Source organism: Nerophis lumbriciformis, linkage group LG35 (genome assembly GCF_033978685.3).
Source record: "Nerophis lumbriciformis linkage group LG35, RoL_Nlum_v2.1, whole genome shotgun sequence".
NCBI lineage: Eukaryota > Metazoa > Chordata > Actinopteri > Syngnathiformes > Syngnathidae > Nerophis > Nerophis lumbriciformis.
Genome location: NC_084582.2, coordinates 18,507,123 through 18,518,224, shown reverse-complemented (window position 1 = coordinate 18,518,224; position 11,102 = coordinate 18,507,123). Strand labels below are relative to the sequence as shown.

The 11,102-nt window shown below is 40.1% G+C and overlaps 1 protein-coding gene across 3 annotated transcripts in view; it reads left to right on the top strand.

Annotated features, from left to right (window-relative positions):
* Window positions 1-11,102, top strand: part of stag2b (STAG2 cohesin complex component b) — a 50,305-nt gene continuing 39,203 nt past the window's right edge. Inside the window, exons 1-8 of one of the 3 annotated variants that reach the window (XM_061927923.1) lie at window positions 1-110; window positions 1,949-2,072; window positions 2,156-2,237; window positions 3,956-4,099; window positions 4,188-4,284; window positions 9,249-9,325; window positions 9,496-9,700; window positions 10,042-10,193. In XM_061927923.1, the coding sequence (XP_061783907.1) occupies window positions 2,029-2,072; window positions 2,156-2,237; window positions 3,956-4,099; window positions 4,188-4,284; window positions 9,249-9,325; window positions 9,496-9,700; window positions 10,042-10,193 (801 nt within the window). In that variant the 5' untranslated portion in view covers window positions 1-110; window positions 1,949-2,028. Of the gene's footprint in view, window positions 244-464; window positions 605-1,948; window positions 2,073-2,155; window positions 2,238-3,955; window positions 4,100-4,187; window positions 4,285-9,248; window positions 9,326-9,495; window positions 9,701-10,041; window positions 10,194-11,102 lie in introns of those variants that run through there. The other 2 variants (XM_061927922.1, XM_061927924.2) reach the window with 2 other exon arrangements.

Here is an 11,102-nt window from a genome sequence, read left to right as displayed (position 1 = left end):
CTAGATGTCCCATCCTTGCCGGTACCTGGTGGCCGCTAGGTGGCAGCTCTGTACCAGGATTTCCTCCTTCCAGGTCGTCGAAACAACAAATTGAACTACGGAGCAAGCGGGTGAGAGAACGTCCGAAACCGCCTCTGACCGCGACTTTTAAACTGTTTTTACACAATTATACCGAGTTTTAGGTGGAGGCTGGTCGATTTAGTTAAAGTTAGGAATCTGCCGGGACTATTATTTCTCAGAAAGGTAAGTTAGCTGTAAAATGGCGGAAAGCTATCTTGAACTTAGTTGATTTGTATTTTGCTAGCCGTGTGCTAGCCAGGCTAGCGCTCGTTGAGCCTAGAGCGCGGATGTCTGCCTGAGTCGAGCCGCCTCGTTAGCTCGCGGTGAGAAGGCTAGCGTCGCTCTGCTAGTTTTGCAAGCTGGCGTTTCCACATTCTTACCACAATCACGCGAAATGTAAAGGTCGGAACACGGCAATGTTGCGTTGTTTCGAATGACTTGGTTGCACTTCATAATGATTGTAAACAGTGTTTGTTGCTTATGCAATACGGTGCTGGAACTCCCGAGGCAAGATGGAGGACGCAAGGACGTGATGTTTTTTTAGGTAACGCTAGCACGTACTGTTAGCATGGCTAACTAATGGTAGTTGTACTTCGCGAAATGTATTATTATTGTCCTTCATCGCATTAACAGTGGGCTCTTATGCGACTCGAACGCAGAAAACACACACATTTGATACGTTTGTTTTCAACGCTAGTCGAGTGTCGCTAATATTAGCACGCGAATGCACCGTCGAGCTTGCGTTGTTTTGTTATTATGATATCTCTGCCATAGCGGCAGCAAACGCTCACCCGTTCCCGAAACAGTCTACTGGGGTATTCGGTGCGCCTTTATTTCGGTTACGTTGCTCTCGGAAGAACATTCTACTCCCTAAAGTCTCCCACAGCGACGGCGAAAAACCCCACGGTTGCTAGCAGTGCTAGCACCAGGCGCGCACCGGTGTCAATTTTGACAGGAGCCGACGAAGAGCGCAGTCGTGTCGGCATTGTTGTCGGGAAAGCGGGCGGTAGTTTGCTGAACCGTTGACTGTCTAACTCCCCAGTATGGATCTCTATAGTGCCGTAGAGCCAAGACCCTCGTCCATAGTAGCAAGTTTTATGAGATCCGCTGAGCGATTTGGCGCCACTTTTTCAGTCAACACCCATTGAATCCCGTCATCTTGTCATGTAATATACACGCAGCAACGAGGGGAACGGGCACAATACCCACGTCTGTATTTTGTCACTACAGCACTTTTTACAGTCACCACATTGCCACGTTTGTGTTAGCTATTGTACCTCTTTAATCGTACATTGTCCTCTGCATTGTGTGGCAAATTATGCTTAATATAAGCAGTGGTAGGGCTTCTGCATTAATGAATTCATCTATTTCAATCCGCTCTTATTGTATCTGTCAATATTGGATGTTGTAAAAGGTACTCAAAAGTGGTACATTAGGGATGTATTGGCATAATTCCGTTAAAGATTAAACTGTCACGTAAATTATTGAAATTCAAAAGTTTGCCTGCATCTTTGCATGTATGTGCCACTTTTTTATACAGTAGCTACCCGGTCGGTACATGCAATAGCTGTGGCCTGCAGGATCTTGTTGATGCTGGTAACGTGTTTTGATTGGTCAAAGGGATGAACTGGGCGGACAGAGCAGTTCCTTATTTGGACAGAGAGGAAGACAGTAAAATCTGCCATGAGCCATAAGTGTATAGCTAAGGGGCTGAGAAACAGCGAGCCAATGGTTAGAGAGCTCTGTGCCACAGGAGCATCTGTACCGCCCACTGTTACCATGTGAAGCAACTTTTTTTCTCGGAGCATCAAGCAAGATTTGTTTACTACAGAAAATGTTTTCATCTGTGTAATATTCGCCTTATTTACTAAACATTTCACATGTTTAGGTTTTATGCGACCCGGCCAGTCCTGAGGATTACAAGCCAGTCAGTCATAAATTGGAAGTGATCCAGAAGATGTTACAGAAATGATAGCAGCACCAGAAATACCAGCAGACTTCCCCTATGCTCAGTAAGTGCAACCTTGTCTGTTATTGTGCTTTAGCAGGTGTAAATTGTTCATTTTAATTTCTGATCCCCTCCCTTCTACACCAGTGATACAGACACACAGTTTTCTTCAGACACAGACTTTTCTGAAGATCTAGATGGAAGGAGTTCAATTTCATCGAAAGGAAAGGTAATAACCAATACATCAACATACTAAGTTTTTAATTTATTACTTGTTTTTAACAGTGGTCTGTATAAGGTTGCATCAGACGAGCCCATCAGGCTTCAACATATTGCTGCTTAAACATTATCAATGCATTGTCAGACTGCTTGTGGCTCTCAGAAGCTTTTGCCATTTATTACACTTGCTCTACTGCTCCAATGCATAGCATAGTAACACATAGCAACTAAACAACAAAGGAGACACTCACAAACTTAAGTGAACCAATTGTGCTTTTACCTGGCTGGCTTCCAACTTTTGAAATCGTAAAAGGCCGTAATGATGTAATCCCTTAGGTTGTGAGCCTAGCGAGCTCCGAATGTGTTTTAGCAAATCATAGGGCACAAGTTGTATTATATTGCAGTGATATTTAGTTTGCAACAACCTTATACGGCCACTACCTCTTTCCAACACATTTGTTTATCCTACATTAATGATTGTGTAGTGACTGTAGTAACACAATGCATGTACAATTTAAATAATGAAATTATAAATTATTGCCAGTGTTGAGCAAAAGTTATTCAAATTGGACATACCGTATTTTCCGCACCATAAGGCGCCCTGGGTTATAAGCCGCGCCTTCAATGAACGGCATATTTCAAAACTTTGTCCACCTATAAGCCGCCCCGTGTTGTAAGCCGCATCTAACTGCGCTAAAGGAATGTCAAAAAAACAGTCAAATAGGTCAGTCAAACTTTAATAATATATTAAAACCAGCGTGATGTGGGCACGCATGGAATCGTATATCAACATGGACGGAGCTGCGTGAAAAAAGCCACCCGGCCTCTTCGCGTAAACTTAAACTTACCTTAACCACTCGCTCATCTTTTCTTCATCCATCCCTTCGAGTTAGCTTTTATGATGACGCCGGCTGGAAAGGTCTCTTTTGGCAAGGTCTTCCTTTTGAATATCACCATGGGTGGAAGTTTCTGGCCATTAGCATGGCAAGCTAGAACCACAGTGAAGGATGACTTCTCATTCCCTGTGGTGCGAATATTCACCGTACGTGCTCCCGTTGTATCCACAGTGCGGTTCACAGGAATATCAAAAGTCAGTGGAACCTCGTCCATGTTGATAATGTTCTCTGGCCGGATCTTTTTTTCAGCTATCTTGTTTTTACAATATGCACAGAAAGTAGCCAGCTTATCTTGAAAGTCTTTAGGCAGTTGCTGTGAAATAGTAGTCCGTGTGCGGATGGAGAGATTGCGTCTTTTCATGAACCGGATCCCTGTCGCTTAGTAGGAGCCATTTTGTGGTCTTTACAGATGTAAACACACAAAGGAAATGAAACGTAATATCCGCGCGCTTTTTCTTCTTCTACGCGGGCGGGTGGTTGCTTACAGTAGAAGAAGAAGCGCTTCCTGTTCTATGGGGGCGGGTGCTTACCTTGGCGGTTGCTTGCGTAGAAGAAGAAGCACTTCCTCTTCTACGGGGAAAAAAGATGGCGGCTGTTTACCGTAGTTGCGAGACCGAAACTTTATGAAAATGAATCTTAATATTAATCCATATATAAAGCGCACCGGGTTAAAAGCCGCACTGTCAGCTTTTGAGTAAATTTGTGGTTTTTAGGTGCGGCTAATAGTGCGGAAAATACGGTACGTGAAAAAAATATATCAAAGTTTAAAACAAGGAAGTGTAGTTAGTGCCTTCTATTATTATTTTTTTTAACTATTGTTTTTTTTTTCTAGGGTGGAAAGAAGGGGAAGAAGGCAGCGGGAGACAAAGGCAAGGGCGCGAAAGGCGCAGGCCGTATAAATGGCCACCACCAAGAGAATGGCATGGAAAACATGATGCTGTTTGAGGTGGTCAAGCTGGGCAGGAGTGCAATGCAGGTAAGATCTTGCCTTGATTACTTTTGTTGTCTTATTAAAACATATATATACACGTCCTACATTTTTTAATTATGTCATTCTCTTGTAGTCTGTCGTTGACGACTGGATCGAGTCTTACAAACATGACAAAGATGTTGCCCTACTTGATCTCATCAACTTCTTCATCCAGTGCTCAGGGTGTAAAGGTAAGTTTGTTAAATGTACAACTATTTGTGAAGCAAATGGTCACTAATAAGCCCCATTTACACTGCACACTAAATCAGATTTTTTTGCCCTCAAGTGACACAGATCTTATTTTGTTTGCCAGTCTAAACGCTCCAAAATGCTTCCAATGAGATCTTTTGACATCAAGTTTAGGCCACATCAGGAGGTAGTCCTGAATCCGATTGGAATCTGATCTTTTCAAATGTGACTAAACGCAATGCGATCTGCATGTGCCCTGAATCTGATTTTTTCATCAGCTTTGAGCGCGCTACATCACTTGTGTGCGCCGGAAAGATACAGTCGCCAGCCGAAATGGATATTTCATCACAACACCCGGTTTCGGTTTCTATTTAAGATGAGTGCATTTTCAGTGCATCACTTGTCAATAGTGCGCAAATAATAGGCTATATTTAATACATGAATATATATTTTGATTCAGAAGAAATAGCCATTGTTGAAAGACCGGAATTGACGCTGTGGCGTATTTGCTTACATGTGAGTTAAAAAATAAAGGTCCTGTAGATCCACGCAGATGTCCGTGTCTCCTCTACTTAACAGCCATGTAAAGATTACAACCCTCCGAAATAGTTCACTATATACATCCATTCATACATTATATTACTTTCACGTAAAAAATCTGTCATTTTCAAGGTGTGGCGACTTTTATTTTGTAGTAGTAGTGACTTGCTCCCAGTCAACTTCCTTTGTTTTCATTTACATTACACTGGAGTCTGATAAAAATCACATTTTATGTGCAGTGTAAACAGTCAACTGTAAAAAATCAGATCTAAAAAAAAAATCAGATTTAGGCCACCTGGCTTGCAGTGTAAACGTAGTCATAATATAGCGGTACACTCTGCGGACTTCCATGGAGCCAGAGTGGGTTCAGCTCCTGTTCTGCGATAGTGATGTGATTTGATTGACTGGTGAACAGTCCAAGGTATAGTTGGCTAGGACAGGCTTCAGCTCCCTGCAGTCTTGAACAAGACAAGTGGTAGAAAATGGATGTCTGATGCAGATGACCTCAAATTTGTCTGTTTAATCTACTTCTTATATGTCACTAGAGCATACTGAATGATATGAAAATGACATAGTGTGGTTGTTTGTCTGCCACTCTGCAATATTTTAGTGCAGAATACAGGTCACAGTTATTTTTGGAACTTCAGTGTTTCCCACAGAACAGCAAACAATTTGTGGCGATAAGGCCATGGCCAGCAGTGCAGTGGGGGTGTGGCCCAGGCTATCTCAATATGATGTCATCATATATTTTGCATAATTAGCTAAGATGCATGTCTGAAGACAGATCTGTGTTATTATCAACATATCTTTTTTTTGTTGCATTACATTGTTTTGCTTTGTTTTTCAATTATTGCTGTTTATTTTATTCCTACAATGTAACACAGGCTGCACTTTATACAGCCTTGGTTTATTTACATACATATATTCAGTGCTCCTGAATATTGTAATGTAGTTTGGCAGATGGGTAAACAGTCCTTTTTAAATTAGAGATGGAAAACTTCCAACTTGAGGTTGTGTATTGATAGTCTCCACAATTAAATTCCAGTAAAACTAAGCACACAAAGTAAAGTCGATTAATACACACATGTAGTTCACATACATTTAAGAATCATGTTAAATCAACATTACAGTTTGGTATACACCGAAAAAAGCAATTCAGCCATTAGTCCTGGGCAATAGTTGTATTTTATCGATAAATTCCAGTTTTTTTGTTGCAGACGATTTAAAAAAAAAAAAAAATCTAAACTCTGTTTTTTCTCCTCTTGCTCTGGCATACTTTCCCCCCCCCAGGAGCTTCTGTAACTTCCGCCCTCCCCCTTGTTTCCTTAGCATAGATTCACACACCTAGCAAAGCATGGCTAACGAGAGTGAGACTTTTGTCCTGAAGAAAAGAAAAGCGTTGTCAATAGTTTAGATTCTCGAGCGCGGCCACCGCTGCTGCTCTCTGCTCCCCTCACCTCCCAGGGTGTGAACAAGGGAATGGGTCAAATGCAGAGGATACATTTCACCACACCTAGTGTGTGGGTGACAATCATTGGTACTTTAACTTTAACTTAACAAACGTGGAACACGTGACTGCACACTGCAACGTTTGTTTGAAAAAAGCAGCAGCACAACAAACTTACTACCGGTACTGCATCTGAAACAGAAACCTCCAACCGAGTGCAGAAAATGCAACTCTTAATGAGGCGAGCAAGACCAAAACAACAAACAAACTCCCGCTAAAAAGCAGCTTACTGTAGTGGAATCATTTACACAAGGTACTATGTAGGATGAGAAAGAAGTATAGTGGAGAACGATCACTAAAGCAATCGCTGTGGACACTGGCAGGATGTGGCTACAATGCAAAAATCCTGTATTTATCCACTTACTAAAACAGCAGTTTTCTCAATGTTTTACTTGATTATTTACTTGAATACCATATGCAATACTACATATGTATTTACAGAAGTGTTTTCACTTAAGACAGACATTTTGAGTAGGCACTTTATAATCTCAATGTTGTAGATTATTATTTACATATTTGCATACAAAGAAATGCTACATTTAACAGAAGTCATTTGTTCAAGACACAAGTATTGCCTCCCAGTGGAAGCTCTTATTTAGTTTTTTTTACATAAAGTATAATTTATATCTAAAAATAACAACATTATACAAATTAAAATTTTGTAAAGACGATGCAGTGTGATTTCAAACCACTAGTTTTTGATAAAATAAAATAAAAACTTGAATCATCTGTCATTAGTATTCATTGTTTTTTTTTAAAAAGTAGGAAAAACAATTGTTTTTTTAGGCCATATCACCAAGGCCTTGCAGCCATTTAAGATGAAGGTTGGCTCTTTTGCCCTAATGCTAACATACAACGAACAACCACATTGACAGACTAATTCAAATTAGCATTGCTATCGTTTTAAACTTGTACAAACGTTCAACAAATGAGATTTTAACAAAATTGACATAATTCAGCAAATGCATTTTTACATACAGGCATATAGTAGAGGTGGGGGAAATCATTGATTTTTAGGTTAATGGCAATCCGGACATCGACGATTGTAAAATCGATTAGTACCGTATTTTTCGGATTATAAATCGCTCCGGAGTATACGTTGCACCGGCCGAAAATGCATAATAAAGAAGGAAAAAACATACATACGTCGCACTCGAGTATAAGTCGCATTTTTGGGGGAAATTTATTTGATAAAATCCAACACCAAGAATAGACATTTGAAAGGCAATTTAAAATAAATAAAGAATAGTGAACAACAGGCTGAATAAGTGTACGTTATATGACTAATAAATGACCAACTGAGAACGTGCCTGGTATGTTAACGTAACATATTATGGTAAGAGCCATTCAATTAACTATAACATATAGAACATGCTATACGTTTACCAAACAATCTGTCACTCCTGATCGCTAAATCCCATGAAATCTTCTTCCTCGTTGTCGCTCCTGGTATGCGGCGCTTCCTTTCTTTCTGCTGCTCGATCGCCGTTTTCTGCTGCATATTTCACTACGTCCAGCTTGTAATCTGCAGTATATGATTTCCTTTTCGGTGCCATTTTTGTTCAGCTCTTCTCAGTTTTTATATGTTACCGCCAATGTTGAAATAATCAATTTTAATAGCTACGGACATAGCAGCATGTAGCATCCCATGACCCACAATGCACTTCTGCCATGACCCGGCCCCGCCAAATTCTTATTGGTTGATGTGTGTGTGACGATTGCCGACATTTGCTTTGTCTTTTACGCGAATTAGATAAATAATATTATTTGATATTTTACGGTAATGTGTTAATAATTTCACACATAAGTCGCTCCGGAGTATATGTCGCACCCCCGGCCAAAGTATGAAAAAAAACTGTGATTTATAATCCGAAAAATACGGTAAACGTCAATCGATTTCTTTATTGTAAATAGGAAATGGAGACCGTTTCTAAAATTTGGCTGACTGCAGCGAGCCACGTCACTGAGCGATCCAACCAGCTCCTTTATTATAGGGCACTTACTTTCCAGTTCTGCATACATGTAATATAACATAATAAATGTGATGGGAATTAATTTAACTATTTCTTAATACAAATGTGCTGTTTTTAAAGGTTGCAAGTGATAAACGCTTGTTTAGTGAAACGAAAAGAAATGTAAAACTGCATCAATAGACATAAATTAATGATTCATCAATAATCAATTTTATAATCGAATCCTAGTTCCTGAATCATAATCGAATCGTGAGGTGCCCAAAGATTCCCACCTCTACGCATACATATAGTTACCAAACTCTGTGGAAACAAATATTGGTTGGTAACTTTGTACTACCAGTCCAGTCTGCTGCTTAGAACTGTGTGCTGACTCGCTACGAAAACCTGTTGCTCAAACCGCCAATGCTAATCTTAAAACAAAAACATGTAGTCAATGTTTTGTGGAACATGATTGCCAAGAGATGATATACAGGAAGTAATACCCCACCCACAATTCATTTTACTTGTGGCGGCTCAAAATGTTCTTGTATAATTAGTTGATAGAACGTATCGGAAACACTGAACTTCTTGTCTTGTTTGCTTGCAGCAATCCTTGTAATTTCAACAAAGACCAAAAATGGTATCTCCATTAATTTTGAGATATTTGACTGGAGTTTTGTCAGCCTTGAAACAAGAAGAGCAGATAGAGCAAAACTCTTGTTTTTATCAGTACACACATTGGCACTCATGAGAACATCTTTGTCAGATGTGTGATGTGATACATTGCGGCTTTATGTGACCATGTAAACTTTAATGTGACCTGGAGTCAACACTACACATCAAAATGAGCAACCATGCTATGATCTGATTCTTTAACAGTTTGTACAGAAGTATAAGATGGTGTATTAATATGCACTGTCCCAAATCAATCAGTAAAGATAAGGTGACTAATTCCTGCATTCATCAGGTGTTGTCAGTGGAGAGATGTTCCGCAACATGCAGAACTCAGAAATAATCAGACGAATGACAGAGGAATTTGATGAGGTAATACCACTTTTATGTTGTATCTTGTAGATTGAATTAATATGAATAGCAATAATTCATATCACAGAAATAAATGAAAATAAAGTTGAGACTTTTGTCAGAAATGTCAGATGTTTTGTTTGAGAAAAACTGATGGTATGATGGTGTCTTTTCCTTTGTGGTTTCTCTAGGACAGTGGCGACTACCCCCTCACTATAGCAGGGCCACTATGGAAGAAGTTCAAATCAAGTTTTTGTGAATTCATATCGGTCCTGGTGCGGCAGTGTCAATACAGTATCATCTATGATGAATATATGATGGACACAGTCATCTCGCTTCTCACCGGATTATCAGACTCTCAAGTCAGAGCCTTCAGACACACCTCTACACTGGCAGGTAAGATTACCAGTGTTAGACTAGAAGTGCTGGATATATCATTGCCATAAGACCCCTTGCTTGCCAAAGCAGAGCAGAAGACTCATTTTCATTTGCACATAGTCTGCTTGTGAAGGGTATGACTTGCACTGCAAATCTTCCTTATTTAAAATTGTACTTCATTTCTCCCGCAAGTCATACTGTACATCCTCTCAATTATAACTACTGGAATGTTTTTTTAATGGTTGAATCGTTATCTCAGTTGTGTTGTATAGTTTCTCCATGTCTCCCTTTGACATAGTGGACCAACCTACGTTTGTATATCAAGTCATGTTGTTTGATATTGTTTGTGTTTTGAACAGCCATGAAGCTGATGACAGCCTTGGTGAATGTAGCTCTCAACTTGAGCATCAACATGGACAACACCCAGCGTCAATACGAGGCAGAGAGGAATAAGATAGTGGCCAAAAGGGCCAATGACAGGCTGGAGCTCCTCTTGCAGAAGCGAAAAGAGGTGAGTTTATGCAGACAAGTATAATATAGGGTGATTCAAGATGGAACTGATGTTCAGTAATCAGCATATTCAGGTAAAAAAAGATATGGCCAGTTTTATTTATTTATACATGATGTAGCTCATTGAAGGGAAAACGCTCTACATACATGCAATGGATATGGCTACATGGAAATGATTGTAAAAATAGGTCATAAGGATTATCCACATGTAAGGAGTGTTTTTTTCATACTTTTTTAATATAGGTTTGCCAAAGACTGTGCAACTATTTCTCAGCAGTGCCCCCATGTGTTTGTTTATGGTAAATCCAGAGCATTATATCTTCTGGGTTTAGGCTTAGGAAAAAAGTCTGCTGCTGCTTTTTGTCTTTAGGTTTTCATAAAAGTAACTAGGGATGATGTTCGAAAACCGGTTCTCCCGATGCTTCGATAGAAAAGAACCGATTCCATGGATTCGAATCCCTTTTTGAGAACCGGTTCCCGTTATCAAAGCCACTATACCGTATTTTCGCGACCATAGGGCGCACCGTATTAAAAAGGCGCTGTGTCAGTTACAGGTGCTATTTCTGTATTTAACGCATAAATAAGGCGCAGCGTATTTTTGGGCGCAGGCATGGTTAAACATACGCTAGCTTAAAACATACGCTAGCTGGACGCTGTTTTAAAAAGGCAGCAGGAGCAAAGCTGAATTTGGTTGTACTTTATTGAAGTATTTATCTATGTACTCACATTATTTTTTGCTCAATCCTCATCCACAAATCCATCAAAATCCTGATCTTCTGTGTCCGAAATGAACAGCTGGGCAAGTTCTCCATCAAACACGGCAGATTCCCTCTCGTCATTTTCAAAGTCAGTCTCGTTGCCGTGGGGTTCCTCGGAAAAGATGCCGGCTTTTGCGAAAGCTCGAGCAACA